This window comes from Amborella trichopoda, chromosome 2 (genome assembly GCF_054954075.1).
Source record: "Amborella trichopoda isolate Santa Cruz 75 chromosome 2, AtrichopodaSantaCruz75HAP2 v2.0, whole genome shotgun sequence".
Classification (NCBI taxonomy): domain Eukaryota; kingdom Viridiplantae; phylum Streptophyta; class Magnoliopsida; order Amborellales; family Amborellaceae; genus Amborella; species Amborella trichopoda.
This window is the reverse complement of record NC_142337.1, coordinates 61,401,760-61,417,793: the sequence shown is the minus strand read 5'-3', so window position 1 is coordinate 61,417,793 and position 16,034 is coordinate 61,401,760. Positions and strand designations below refer to the sequence as shown.

Below are 16,034 nucleotides of genomic sequence, written 5' to 3'. Positions count from 1 at the left end.
CATAATGGATGTGCCTTACACATGAAATAACAGGGAATTGCAAAAATACAGAAAAACGTACTCAACCAGTGACAAGTGAACTTACTCAATGAGAGGTTCCGAAAGGGGAGTGAACACCAAACCAGCAATTATGAGGTACGAAGGTTGTCCTCCTTCAATGTGATATGGGACCTTAAAATGGAAGAAACGTAAAGATGGGAGGTAGAAGAAACATGTTAATACAAGTTTTTTTTTGGGAGATATATATGTTAATGCAAGTTGAGGTTTCATAATCAATTAAAGAAAAACCCACATCATGAAGAAATAGATTCGGTTCCTCTACAGCATTGGTTACCACAATGCTACTTTTGAGAAGTTATTTTGCCTCTTCTCTTGACTTCTTTTTGTACACTGACACACTTTTAATATAGCTAGTTGCCAACAACAAAAAAGTGGAACAAACTCTTCAAGTACATACAAGATGCACACGCGGATACAGAAGAGTTTTGACTTTCATATGAGCCCCTCCTCGAATGATTCCAAGCTCCGCTGTATCGCCTGCAAACCTGAGATTACATTTGATTTTTTGTTCAAGATCCATAGAAAGCACAAAATGCTACTTAGGAAAAACTGAACCTTTTGAATAGATGGTTTATGTTTAACTTCTAAAGTGATCCACCTAACATGACTGATGGTGAAAGAGGCCTTACTTTTGACTGATGAGGTATCGGAAAGCAATACGCTCAGTGGAACGAAATGGGACAGTTCCTTCACATCCTACTGGTATGCCATCAAAACTTACAATTACATCCCCCTAAGCAATGGCACATTCAAAACTGTATCAATTTCTCAAATTTCTAATTAAATTCCAATCTAAATAATTTTTCATGATAAGAGTGAGACCATGGCATCCCAAGGATCTGGACCAAAGTATTTAATAGCTGTCTCAGTATTGATGATAAGAAATATAGCTGGTACCAAGATAACTTTGAACTACCACAATCTTTTGCCCTCTTATCAATAACTTGAAAAGTTCAATTTCAAAAATGAAGATTCACATACCTCCTTTAAGGCATCATGTGCAGCAGCAGTTGGTTCAATTCTACGTACTAGTACACCCTGAGTGCATGTTCGAGATTAAAACTAAGAATGAAATTGCAACATTCAAATAGCAGTAACTACTAAAAGTAATAAGAAAGTAAAATGTTCATTTGCAATAGATTTACTACTAAAATGTTCATTTGCAATAGATTTACTACTAAAATGTTCATTGGCAATAGATTTACTACTAAAAGTAATAAGAAAGTAAAATGTTCATTTGCAATAGATTTGCTATTAATGAAGGATAGAAAGCAGTAATTAAAACCTGAGCAATATTATCAAGACTCAACTACTAAGCAAATTGGAAAAGGATGCAGTCTAGTCCAATTAGACAAAGCAGCAGAAATGTTTAAAAAGCAAAAAAGTACATCTAAATCGTAAAATTAAAGTTTTCAGAATTTTTTTTATGTCAACTAAATTTCATTGATTCAGAAAATTTTACAATTGTGTCATATATACTCAAAAATATCTTCACCGAATTCAGACCAGAAAGCTATTTGTGCACTAGATTGACATCACCCCAAATCTATAATGAGTATACCACTCATCTCAATCTACAATCTGTATTTTATGTGTCTGTCAACAATGCTGATCACAAACAACCAATGTTTCAAAAAGCGCTAGGCGGCACCTAGGCAGTCGGGGAGGTCCAGGTCGCCCAACGCCTAGGCGAGCACCCAAAACTTAGGCTGCCCAATATTTTTTTTTTTTTTTGGGGTTCTCTCTCTCTAAAATAGCCTCTAATGGGTTTTTTTGGGCTGCCCAATATTTTTTTTTTTTTTTGGGGTTCTCTCTCTCTAAAATAGCCTCTAATGGGTTTTAGGTTTCAAATGAACCTAAATGCGCCTTTAATAATAAAAAATGATCCAAAAATACCCTCAAGGAGCCACATTTCTGCCCCTGGGTGAAGTGCAGGCCCTGGGCGGCCACCTAGGCGGGTTCAGGCGGGCGCCCAGGGATATCTACCTAGGCGACCGCCTAGGCACTGGGCGGTCCACTTTTTGAAACAATGTTATGAACAAAATTGGTTATTGAGATAGGGACCTTTGAAACTCTTGCTTTGGCCAAAGAGTAAGCCAATTCATTAGACTCCATCCAAGTATGTCAAAACTCTATATCTCCACTATTCTTCAAATATCAGCAATTTCTTCATGTACGTTAATCGGTCTCCAACGGCATTTGTCCTTTCCAGTTTCCCAAGGAACCACAGAGGTAAAATACCATTCACAAATGACTCTACTCCACTCAGGGCTTAAATTTCTAAGACCCAATAATCAGGCTCAAGCCATAGCCTCTATTGAATTGCAATGACAGAAAGAAACGGATTAATTAGCAAGGTTCTTCCCTTTCCATCTCTCACTACCCCTCTAACACAGGCATCCCCAGGTTTACCATCCGAACTTCCATCAAAATCAAGCTTAACTGACCCATTGGGATGCAGCAGCCAGTTACTAGACTTTCCTTCTCTCTAGCAATGCCATGCACAATTTCCACCCATTTGTTCTCAAAATCATTCTTTGTGTAATCCCAAAATTGAAATTTTATATTTTGAGTGAAGGTCAGATAGGTAAATAAGAGTTACATATATAAATTGCACTATACTATATAGTGAACACAAAAATTGGGAAAGTCATTCCCAAAACCAAAAGAGGCTGCTTGGCCTTGCAAAATGACAAAGGCAGTCAGAAAGGAAGAAAAATAGCAGGTGGCTCACACTTTAAGGTGGGTTGAGCATTAGAGATGCATTGAGAGCACCTTGTTTCATTATATCATGAATTAACCGCGGTATCAAGGTTTCAAACAACACTAGCCTGCCCCTATGCAGCCGGCCTGGCTCCCAGTGCCCAGAACCTTAGGCACCCTGTTGTACGAATTATGTAGATATGTAGTATATATGCATATATTTGTGTCAATTTTAGAATTTATTACATTTGAAAATATTGTAACATATTTTTTTATGTACAAAAATATGACATATCGCATGTTGAGAATAAATTTGTTCAAACTATCAAAATTCAAACCATACAAAATTTAAAAGTCTAATAGGATATGTATTAGTAATAATCTCCAACTCTCCATATTTCATAATAAATGAAAAAGCTTAGGAAGGTTCTTCAAACAACAAAAAATACTTTTGATTCTCAAAAATCAGGTATAGCTAAGAGATTGAGAGTTTGAGGAATTTTCTTTTTAACTTTGGGGGTTGAAAATAACCCCCATACCAATTTAAACCTCAAAATTACCCCATTTCCTTTTTGGGTATTTTTTTATTTATAAAAATAAAAATGAGAAAAAAATATAAAAAAAAAGCCACATCCTTAGGTGCCCTCCTAGGCACCCGCCTAGCCCGCCTGGGCGTCCGCCCAAGTACATCCGCCCATGTAGGGCCGCCTGGGTTTGGGCATGTGGTATTTTGGTCCAGGCCACCTAGGACAGCGCCTAGGAGCCGGGCGGACCGTTTATAAAACATTGTGTGCTCTCACCAAATAGGATGAAATGCAACTTTGAGAGAGGCACTTGTTGAATGCCACTCTTCAAAAATCTGGTCAAGTCTAGGCTGGTAGAGACTCTATTGGCCCAATTGATGGTGTTTTTACAAGTACTTATCACCATTTATTAACTCTTATTTTATTCATCCGATAAATAAACTCGAAATGATTGGCATCATAAAAATCCACAAACTGAAACTGCATATCATCATTACACCAGGTACAGTCCTCAGAAAGCAAGGCAAACCATAATCCGCTTCATCTTAGGGACCACCTTAGGTTCTTGGTCCCTAGGGGCAACCGTCCTGACAACGAATGGATCCATAATCCACACCTACGCCGACGCTCCTATTCCGCGCCCCGAGGCTTCCTCCTTGGCTGACGTCATTGCTCCTGACGCAGCACCCTCTTCCACTCCATTAATTAGTCCCCCTGCCTCCTCAGCCTTCATCCAGTGGCCACATGACTCCCTCTCTTTTCCCCCTCATACATGTGTCCTCTTCACACTCCAGCCCACCTACAACCCCCCGACCTTCCCCCTTCACTCCTTCTCCCTCCGTCCACCTCTTACCTCCATGTGTACCCTTCCTCTTCTACCCCCCCCCCCCCCTCCTCCATCCCCCCACCTCCATCGCCCTTTAATTCGCCCTCCCCTCCCACTCAATCCCCATCCTTCATCATCATGGCCATCACTTATCAATGAGCAACCCATACACCTTCCCCCTTTTTATCCTGTGAGTTGACTTGGCCAGAAGCAATCATTTCTCCCTCCATCAGCTGGTACCTCCCCACATGGCATTTCAAACTCACTGCCTCTCTTCCCGCCCAGCCTCCACACCATTGCTTCCTCTCCCGGAAGCTCCTCTTCCTGATACCCCTCATAGTCTTTCCTCCTTGCATGGCTCAACAACCAGGGTCATCTCATCTACCACCCCCACCCCCACCCCCACCCCCATCTCCTACGAACCCTTCAACCTGAAACCTCCCCTTTCCTCCTTTGCGCCTGCCTCTTCCTCTCCTCCCCCTCACCTGCCTTGGGAAGAACCCCACCCTTCCACATCGCAATGCCCAACCACCTCTTCTCTCATCCCTCTTCCCCACCATCCCGCCACTATTCCTCCGTCGACCCCCTCCTCTTATGACCTGCCGCAACCGCACCTTCTAGACACCCCCATCTCTCTCCCCCAACTCTTCTCGCCTCTCCGGTGTCGAGGTCCTCCCTTACATTCTGGAGTGGCCCTACCCCACATCTCTTCACCGATGCTCGGCAACCCCTTTTTTTCCCCCTCCCCTCTGCCTTTCCATACCCTCTTCCATGCCTTGCCTTCCCTTAGTCAGCCTATCCCCTCCATGCTCCCCCCCACCCCCATCCCTTCTATCCACCACTCAACTTCTTTGCCTTCAACCCCCTTCCCCCTCAATCCCCAACCCCCGCCTCATTCTCTTCTTTGAACCATAATTTCTTCTCTCCACCTCCTCTAGGACCCATCCCCACCCTGAGCTCTCTCCGCCAAACTTTGATCACTCCCTAACCTTTGTCCTCTTCAGATCTTTCTATCCCCAGCTGCCCACTCACTTCCTATCTCTTCTCCCTTCACTCCCTCGTTCGTTGTGCTTCCCCCTTCTTTCCCTGGGCTCCGCCTTTCCTTGAATTTCGCCACAGCAGTGGCGCTGGATGGAAATATTTCTCCCTAAAACACTCCCCTCTCCCCTCCGGTGAGTCCCAACAATAGGTCGTCCCCCTCTTCTCCCAGCCACTCTTCTACTCCATCTATTGGCTCAAGTTTTGTCTCAGAATGGACAAAACACAAGGGGATATCAACAAGGTTATGAAGGTTATTAGTTTCAAATTTGATGGTTCAAAGGAAGATGTGGAGGCCTTTTTCAAGTCCGACGCTCAGAGCAGATTTAAAGTATGCAGGAGAGGTTCTCGTGCTCTCAAAAACCTAGCTTTCGAGGTCAACTATGACCTAGGACCTCCTTGTCCTTCCTGTGCTCCATCTTCTCCAGTGTTTGCCCCTGGCAGCAACATTCCTAGACGCTCGTTTAGACGCCCCCAACCGAAATATTGACATGTGAAGCTCCAGGTGTGGAACATTCGTAGGCTTAACACTCCCTAGATGTGCAACTCAGTGCGACCCTTTTGCACCAAGTTCTCTCCCCCCATCCTTGCTCTCATTGAAACCAAATTGTCTTCTCCCTATTTGCAGCAAGTTCGTTAGGTTTGGGGGTGTAGGCCCTATGAATGGGTGGCTTTAGAAGCCAGAGGGGCATTCGTAGGTATCGAGGTCATTGGGACCCCTTCTCCCATGCTCACACCTTCTCCTTTGTAGCTTCCTACTCTGCCACTGTGTCTCTCTCCAGAATCACAGATGGCCTGCCTTGGAAATTTTCGGCCATTTACGGGCCCCCAACTGAAACAGTAATAGGGCCCAGTTGTGGGATGAGCTTCATGACATTGTCTCTCGACCCCCGACCAGATGATGCATCGGAGGGAACTTACAATGTCATGAGATGGTCCTTCAAGAGAAGTTCTTCCAGAGTTTCTCCTGCTATGCTTGCTTTTTCCAATTTCATCACTCAACAAGAACTCATCGACATCCCCCTCTAAGGGGCGGTGTTTACTTGGTCTAACCACTCCTTGTTTCCCTCTTTCTCCAAACTAGACCGTTTTCTTTGTAGCCCTGATTGGGACTCCTTTCCAAGTACACACTCTCGATCTCCTCAAATATCTCAAATCACAAGCTTCTTCTCCTAGACACCCTTCCGGCCCTTGGTGGCCCCAAAACTTTCCACTTTGAAATGTCGTGGCTCGAGGAACCAAACCTCTCTTCTCCTCTTCCATCTTGGTGGTCATCCTATTCCTTGAGTGTCCATGGATGGGCTAGTTACCGACTCCAAAGAAAACTACAACTACTCAAACTTTCCCTCAAAAGCTGGAGTCATCATTTTCTGGGTAATTTCCATAACCAAAAGAAGCAACTTCTCAGTTCCATCCACCAATTGGACCTTGTGGAGGAGTCTTGACCTCTTACTTCCAACGAATCTTCCCTCTAGTGCCAACTCAAACTGAATTATCACAACACCCTTAAGAAAGAGGAGATCCACTGGGCTCAAAGGTTGAGGGTCAAATGGCTGAACAGTGGAGACTTGAACACTGCCTTCTTCCACAAAATTGCAAACTGCAGAAGAAGGGACAACATTATCACCAAATCCAAACTCAAGGCTCCACCTTAGTGGGACATGAGTGCATTCATTCCAGGATCTCCCCCAAAATTGTGGGTCTGGGAAGAAGGCCTATGACCACATGGACTGGGCCGTCCTAGACAAAACCCCTCTCAAGATGGGCTTTGGACATCGCTGAAGAAGGTGGATAAGTAATTGCATTCTTCAACCCCATTTTTCGGTCCTCATCAATGGCTCTCCTTAGGGTTTTTTCCCGTCTTCTAGGGTTCTGCGGCAGGGGGACCCCCTTCCTATTCGCCATAGTAGCAAAAGTCTTTAGCATGGCCATCACAAGAATGTACTAACAGGCCCTGTTAGAGGGCTTCAAGATCGGAAGGAACGGCCCCATCATTTCTCACTTTCAATATGCCAACAACGCAATTATCTTTTGTGATGCATCGGTCCAACAGGTGGATATGCTGCTTCTCTTTCTCAAATGCTTCCATTTTGCCACAGTCTTCAGACTTAATCTCACCAAATCTAAGATGATTGGCATCGCCCTAGATCCTGAGACCACACAGGCTTTTAAAGACAAGTGAGGCTGCCAGATTGATTCTCTACCTTCCACCTACCTAGGGTTATCCTTGTGCCATGGAAAACCAAAGAAGAGCCAATGAAGCCACATCATGATAGACTTGAACATAAATTTGCCACATGGAAGAGGAGATACCGTTCCACAGCAAGCAGGGTCACTCTCATCAAGGCAACCCTCTCCAACATCCCTATCTACCAAATGTCGTCGTTTCACATGCCTGCATCCGTAGCCCAGTGCCTCGAGCAATTGATGCGCAACTTCCGATGGTTTGGTGATAAGGGAGTCAAGAAGTATCACCTCGTCTCATGGTGTAGGGTTTGTATGCCCTGAACCTTAGGTGGTTTGGGAATCCGCAGCCTCCAAAAGAACAACCGTATTAGGCAAATGGTGGTGGAGATTAGCCACCCAAGAGGGCTTGTTATGGCACCGGGTACTTAGCCACAAATATTATCTTCATTCCTCCCCCTGGTTTCTTCCCTAGAGGGCTATTCACCAGTCCTCGGGGTTCTGGAAATCCATTCTCTGTTGCCTCCACCCAATATTCAAATGGCGTAGGCACCCAACTAAGTGTTTTGGGGGGCCTAACTGCGTAGGCGGCTGGGCGGGTGGACTATTAATTAAGATAAAAGTTATATTATAATTATTATTTATTAATTAATATCCATAAGATTTGATTTTGGATATCAAATATTCACAAAATATCAATTTCATCCAAAGTTTATGACTATTCAGGAAAGCCCAATTTCATCGTCCAAAGGAGAAAAAATTCGATAAATCACAAAAAAATTCAATCTTTCAACTTCAAACATGTAAATACATCGTAGAAGAAAGAAAAAGTAAAAGAAAATACAAATGATTCACAACATAATACGTTATAGCAAAATCAAATCAAAACCCTTATTCGAATATGATAGTACTTCAAAAATATCAAAATCAAATTGTTGTCGGTGCAAACCTTGTCTATTGGGTCGCCAGAAGTCCTCAAAATTAACTACTAAAAGCTCCAAAAACACCCACAACCTTTGTTTTAGGAAGAAATTGAAAATTTATCGATCTTTCAATGATCAAAAAAGAGGTTTTTGGGGAGTTTTTCTCTCTCTAAAAAGCACTGTCTTGGTTTTGGGGGTTTAGAATATCCCCCAAAACCCTTTCCCCTCCCCTTTTTAGAGGGGGGAATGACAAATTTAGACCCATGCCGAGGATTTTTTTTTGCCATTTGACAAACTGTCACGAAGCAGCGCCTAGGCGGCCACCTAGATTGTAGCGACTAGGTGGGCGCTTAGATGCATGATGCCTAATAGTCCCGCTTAACTAGAGCCTAGGCGTTTTTTAAATTTTTCCGCCTAGGCGGGCGAATTTTTGAACATTGCCTTCACCCCATAAAAAACCTCATTCGCTTTCATCCTAGGTGGGCAATAGAGTCAGATTTTGCAATAACGTTTGGATAGGAGACATTCCCTTGAAACTTCGCTTCCCGAACCTCCACCGCTTAGCTAGAAACCCCAGTGCCCTAGTCGCTGACCTCTTTGCACCTGCTGGAAATCCCTAGGCCTGGGATCCTGACTTTCGTGGGGAACTCCAAGAAGAGGAGCTTCCCACCTTTTTGGAACTTTCCTCTATCCTCCACTCTATCTTCCTTCCCTCTTGGGGCCATGATGGTATTCTTTGGTCCCCGGCCTCCACAGGTACATTCTCTGTTTGTTCTTTCTACCATAAGCTCATCAACCCTGCTCTAGCTTCCTCCCCAATGCTTTCAATCTTCCCCGAGCTTGGATGCCTTTTATTCCACCAAAAATCCAGGTCTTTGACTGGATCGCATTGTCGGTGTGAGCTCTAGCAGTCAACCAACTTCAATGACGAGGCATGCAAATTCCCAACCGCTGTCCCATTTGTCTCAAGGAAGAAGAATAGGGTTCACATCTTTTGCTCCACTGCACCTTCGCTACCCACCTATGGGACGATTGGCTACAATCTTTTGGGTGGTCTTGGGTCACACCTGAATCATCACTGTTCCATCAAATGCAATTCCTCCCTTGGCCTAAGGCCAACTCTCTTCTTTGGAAAGCTTCAGCGGCTGCAACTCTTTGGACCATTAGGAAAGAACACAACCGTAGAATTTTCCAAGGACAGGTCTCACACTAGCACTCTCTCAATGAGGCAGTCAAGTTCATGATTATTTTTGGGCCACCAATCACAACCATTTCAAGCTCATTTCGTCCACTGACCTTCAACTCAACTGGCACACTATTCTATTCCACAACCCCAGACCTATCCCCCACTCTTCCCTTTGGAGGCCCCTGGATCCCTGGCAAACCAAACATAATTTCGATGGCTGCTCCCTCGGCAACCTAGGTCTGGCGAGCATTAGGGGTAACTCCTATCGGCTTTGCGAACTCCACCACAGCAGAAGCCCAAGTGCTCTTGGAAGGCCTCAAACTCTTCGATTCATCTTGGAGCACAGTCTTGGTTGTGGAGGGTGACTCTAGAAATGTCATGTCCTGGACCTCACGTCAGGCTACTCCTCCCTGGAGACTCAGAGAAATCTTTGACGGGATTTTTGATATTTGCAAGTACTCAGGTCTCATGGAGATATATCTGGCGGGAAGACAATCAGGTGGCCGACGCTTTGGCTAAGGAGGGCGCTTCTCAAGCTCTATCATAGAAGACTTTTGCTTTGCTCTTTCTTGTAAAAGCGATGTAATTTTTGGCTTGTACAACATTTTTTGACTAGACCTATCTACGGCCACTCTCTGTCCCAGTGAGGGCAGCATTCTTTGTATACCGTATAATTCTTTAACTTAATACAAAGTTAACAGATTCAAAAAAATCATTACACCAGGTGAATGAACAATCATGAGATTATAGGCAGAAGACATACCTCATTCGAATTCACTTTTAGGCATGCACGTAAAGCCGGATTTTCCAATTTTTGAAGCAGTACACCAAGGGAAGGAAATCCTAAAGGAATTTAACCAGTTCCATTGTCAGCCATCTCAAACCAATCTTCAATGTTTGAATTGTCAGGGTTCAGTGTTTTCAAGATGTAAAAAGTACAAGAAGCATTGACTTGCATTTCTAGAGTCAGCAATCACATAAATGCATTCACTTTGAAAATGAATAGAGAAATGTAATTAAAGTACATGGTCATGAGTATTATCAAATTGTGCTTATCAAAGTCGACATAAGGCTCATCCAATCTAATGACTATGAGTCAGCCTAATACAAGGAGATCAGCCTAGTAAAAGTTTTTTAATTCAGCTTTTAGACCTTTTAAAGGTTTGATTGGAATCAGCTGACAATTTAAGGTAGCAAAAGAACCTGGTTTCGGTTGGAAGCATTTATTGAGGTTTGCAAGTGTTTTGGTGGCCCAAATTATCAGTGGATACTTAACTTGGCAAATATGTGCCCACAGGTGATATAAATTGCAATTCTTTTACCTTTTCAGTAGTTGCTTTTTCTTCAGCTTCAATTTAACTTGCTTAATTTGGGAAAATTATTTGTTTATCCTTGAAACTGCACCATAATAATTTATTAATTAAAGGGCCAAAATCCCCAAAATTTTATATTCTTTCTAATTTCAGCCATGTATTAGGATGGGACAACTTGAATAGATTAGATACAAGGAGATCACCCATTTTCCTCTAGACATGGAGCAGTAAATAGTAGCTCAGAACTCTGTCAGCATGCATAATACAAGCTTAAAGAGGTTGCTTATTGGAAGAATAACTCATTTCCCGAAAGGTCATAACAATTTGTGCGTGCTTTGGTGACAGATTGCTTAAGGTGTTGTAGCAATCACACTCTTAAGGAGGACAATAGCACATGCTAGCTCGGAGCAAGCTATTAGTTTATGGATAAGAAAAAATAATAATTCATCTCAAATTCCCCATAACTTTTTTTTTTTTTTTTGCCTTCTTTTTTGCTTAAAGGTTTGATATGGAGATACATGCTTATTTAATTCAAAGATCCATTATATAGATTCCAGAAACATCATATAACAAGAAAATAATATCCATGATTTGCAAGGATTTTATTTATCACACAACATGCATAGTGCACAGATACAGTCCAATAAAGTTTTAAGTCAAGAGAGCATAACCCCGTATTTAAGCACAAAATTTGAATTCAAAGAAACCTTACCGGTGTACTTTCCATTTCTTTCGTAGTCAGTCAAGAAATGAGAAACAACAGTGGTAGGAATCACATATCCAATATTTTCAGCTTCATCTGATCTGAAAACCTAAGAATCAAGGATTTATATAAGTCAAAATAGTAAGCTAGGCACCACATTTAGTAAAATGTCTACTTAACAGACACATGAATGCCCTAAAAGGAAAATATATTCAACCTAACACAAGTAAAACTGCCATCAAAACATAATCAAACAACATCATGACAAAAAGAAAGCAGTCATAGAAATAACAATATCCATTAACCATACCAAAAGTGACAAAATAATGTACACAAGAATACAAGATAGTACAGATTCAAATTAAACCATCCAACTATCCTTCACAATGATAACAGACAGTTGAAAGCAATGCTGAAAAACTGTGATTTTTTGCATCAAAAAAAAAAAGTTTTGATTTGATGGTAACATTTTACCGTCCAATCTGATCCTTTGTAATGTTGGGATATGTGGCCTTTGAAGGCGGCCTTGAGAACATGTAAATATAATAAATGATAGTGAATTTTCCAAAGCGGTCTATGGCCCAGGTCATATCCAAAACCATTTTCCATAGGCATAAGCACTATCCTTGAGGGTCTTATGGAGGGTCACCCTTTGTTGAGGTTGGAGAGATGCCTAGGGACATTGTTTCTAGGATAGGAGAGTTTTGTGGCCTCCTGTGTGGGGATGTAGACCTATGAAAGCAAGGGTCAAATCCTCATCAAACTTCCGTACGATATGTGTATATGACAACTGCATTTTTGGGAAACAATCCTATAGAAGGATAGTTGACATATGCATAGAGAGAGTCACCCATGCACTATAATGATATGTGCATAAGACTTGCTCTTATAAGAGAAACCTTAATCAACATACTAGGACCATGGTCCCATTGTTTATTAGCCTGCGTTGGCAGGTCAATCATGAGCCTTTGCACATGGTTGTGGGCCACAGGTCCCATTGAGTTGGTTTGAAAAGACAGTTGTGGATCATGGATCTTGGCACAGGTGGAGTGCCCTGATAGGCATTCATACTTGACCTGTTGATATCACCATCTACTTCTAGAGATATTTCTGTGTTCTAAATTTTTTAAGAACTCCAAGAATGTTGGTTTCAATTGTAACCAAGTTTCTATGATTTTTGGATATAATTCATATTCTTAAATTGTTTTGTAATTGAACAAAAACCTTAAAAGGTTATTTTTGAAATTTTATGCAAAGGGGGTTGTTTTCGAAATATTGTTTCTTTGTGGAAGGACCCATGTGGGAAGGGGGGGGCTAAAGGCCCAGCCCTATATGTGTGGGGCCCACATGGTGTGGGACGGGCAGCCCATAAAGGTCACACGCCCCACATTTCCCATTAATTTGGGAAACTTTGTGGGGAGTCAAACTGTTATTTGAAAAGATACTAATGTAGTTAAAAAATCTTGAAATATCTTTGCGAAATTTTTTTGTGAGATATTTTAGGAATCTATCATTTTTTTACCAGGTTTTTGTTTTATTTGAATTCCTAGATATTGCTTTTTTTAGAAAAAAGGAATTCCATATGATTCCAAGAGATAAGATTTGACTGGTCAAGCTTCTAGATAGATTAAAAGTGTATATAGGTCAAGGATTCAAGGGCTAAAGTTCCTAGAATTCTACCTAAATCATGACGGTAAATTTCAAGAATGGATGGCTCAGATTACTTCTCTCTCACCTCACAAATTATTCAGACATTCTTATAGATAATATTGAATCCTAATATGATTGGAACATCCTAGTGTCCTTGAGGCCTATATAAGGAGATGACTTCCCCCCCCCCCACCTTCCTGCTCATTCTCCATGGTTCTTAGATCCTCTCTCTCTCTCTCTCTCTCTCTCTCTCTCTCAGTGGCATGTGATCCCCATAAGGATATTGGGATGGCACGCCGCACCCAAGATAAAGATAGAAAGGGGGCCCCTAGACTAGGCTAGGAGAGGTGCCGCTCAAAGGCATGGCCCAAGGATTAAAAAGGAATTTTTTAGAAACCCTAATTGTGATCCATGCTCTTAGCCCCATAGCTTTGTGATAAAGGTGTTCCAGAGGTGCATCCTGGTTTAATGGATTCAGCAGGATCTAAGGATTGAGTGCGTCAACAATTAGGTGATCAGGTGTGGGGGATGCCAAGTCCTAAGGGGGTAACCCATCGTAAGGGGGTAACCCAAGGAAAAAAGCTCAATAAGTCTTCCTAGTGTTATTTATTCTATTTGTTTCTAATTCATATATGTTTTCTACACTATAATTTCAACCTCAGGTTTGAATAAACTTTTATTTTAGGTTTTAAAGATCCTAGACTACAATAGGTTTATTTCTACATTGTATTGGGGCAAGGGAATGGTGGAAAAACAATTAACAAAGGTAGATAATTGTAAGTAAAAACTCCAGTTATTAATAAAAAATAACATAAAATTTTTGAATTTATACTTTGGAATTCTACATAGCCACACTTTCATTTAATTCAAGGTAAGGCACACTATAACCTTATGGAGAATGAGAAATCATATCCCGTTGGGTCATAGCATCCATTAAAATGATTAATGGTGGAGAGAGTGGTACCCATTGTTCATGTCCTAGTTACTGTACCCCATTCTCTCTTCAATCACCATCCTTTATTTCTACTTAACAATGATGACCCATTGAAATAAGGCTTTCCCAGAGTCCACTGTTTGGGTTTTTAGCCAGATGCCAACATGGATAAATATCTATACCTTATCAACAGTTAAACTTTGCAATTAAGTTGGAGGTCTTAATGAGAGTTTTTCTCATTTATTTGTATTTGAAAAGGAAACCAATACCATGTGGACGTTCATAATACAGAATTATTTATAGAGTTAACTTGTACAACTTGCATACTAGGGCTTCAGATATTGAAGCATTTAATTATTTGGTAAGAATACCATAGCAATAGAATTTATTTCCAAAGTTGAAGCATCTAATATCATCAACTGTGGCTATCATGAAAACTGAAACCAAAATGCACAGAACTGGAATCAGAAAACAAATTGAATAAATCTTATCGAGATGGAAGCTTGAAATACAAGAGTTTAAAGGGGAAACCTCTAAGCTTTGAAAAATGGAACAAAAGAACAACCTGAAAGGCCACACCAATGCACTCCCCCTGGTCATTGAATGCAGGACCACCACTATTCCCTACAAGCAGGACAAGCAAACAACAATTGAGACATTTTGAAGTACCAAAAATAAAACTTAACCTCAAATATGAGAACCAATCCTCTTTGAAGTTTTGATTTATGATTATGCAACTAATAATATAACAATGGGTGTGATTTGTATAAGTCTCAGGCCTTAAACAATCAAAGTAAGGTGCATCTTCAAATGGTGTCGAAAGATGTAGTTTCAGTATTGAAATCTTTGTGATGGCCTGAAAGTTTATTTTCATATCTAATTATAAGATTTAAAGCTTCTGAAATAGTATAGATCGAGCAGACCTATGAATCCTTGAAAATCTTGAAAATTTACGGTCTAGAAAATGCAATACAAGATGCTTTATTTCCAAGACTTGAAATCCATTTTTTTTACATCCATACATCTTGAGGTTAAGTTGATTGATTTGAGGATTTTTGGGCATCAAAACAACCTCTTCTAATGAATTTTTTGGTGCACCTTAATTTGATTGTTTAGGGCCTCAACCTTATATGAATCTTTTCCTACAAAAATATATCTTTGAGAAAGGAAAGATCTGACAACTTCATGTGCAATTACCAGGATTTATTGCTGCATCAATCTGAATTCCCAATAAATCAGATGCACCGTGAGCATATGATGTCACCTATAGATAAAAACACACACACTAAATATCTGCATCATTAATAGAAAATAATAGTTTGGATTTCACCAGGTCACAGTAGAACAGGTGAACTAATCAAAACTTCAGCATCCCTTCAGAATATTTGAGTATATCAATGCAAAACACGAGTTCTTTTTTCAAATATGTGACAAAATAGGTATAACTAGTCCGTAGAGCAACAGAAGCACAAGCTACTTCAACTGGTAAATAAAATCCATTCTGGCTATAAAAAATTGATGCGTCTAACTCCTGGAAGGAAACATCACATAAATAAGCCCGCCTGCTTTTCAAAAATTGACGATGATATGTGCACCATTTGAAACAAAAGGCAGGTTGGGGAGCTCTATCAAACTATTTTCTTTCATGCTCTTGAGGACATTTCTTTGAAGCATTCTAGTCATGCTCTGGACTCAGGAGGATCAAAAGATTCAAAACTGCCATTTTCCAGAGGTCAAACAGGATAACGTTACATAAAATCAAACCAAACATTTTTCATGTTGTGCATGTGTGTGTGTGTGTGTGCACGTTTATTTCTTCCTTTTTTTTCTTTTTCTCTTTTTTTTGGGTGGGGGGGACAGGTGAAGGGGGGGGGGGGTGTGGTGTTTGGACTGTTGAAACACATTGTCAGATTCCTGAAACACATTGCGGGGCTCCTATTGCAAAATTCGTTGAGAACAAAAAGGTTGTTTTATATCTTTGTGCACATGC

General features: G+C 41.1%; 1 protein-coding gene across 12 annotated transcripts in view; it reads right to left on the bottom strand.

Annotated features, from left to right (window-relative positions):
* The window catches only part of DEG2 (DEGP protease 2), a 33,792-nt gene that overhangs the window by 2,895 nt on the left and 14,863 nt on the right, over positions 1–16,034 (bottom strand). For 4 of the 12 annotated variants that reach the window (XR_016049923.1, XR_016049924.1, XM_088859148.1 and 1 more), the window contains 8 exons: positions 15,242–15,308; positions 14,576–14,668; positions 11,470–11,569; positions 10,208–10,287; positions 1,042–1,098; positions 690–793; positions 458–545; positions 86–171 (listed from right to left, as the gene is read on the bottom strand). Coding sequence is in view for 6 of the 12 variants with exons in the window: in XM_088859148.1 (XP_088715274.1) it covers positions 86–171; positions 458–545; positions 690–793; positions 1,042–1,098; positions 10,208–10,287; positions 11,470–11,569; positions 14,576–14,644 (584 nt within the window). In the remaining 6 variants the exon portion in view is untranslated. The remainder of the gene's footprint in view (positions 1–85; positions 172–457; positions 546–689; positions 794–1,041; positions 1,099–10,207; positions 10,288–11,469; positions 11,570–14,575; positions 14,669–15,241; positions 15,309–16,034) is intronic. The other 8 variants (XR_967037.3, XR_016049922.1, XM_006855334.4 and 5 more) reach the window with 2 other exon arrangements.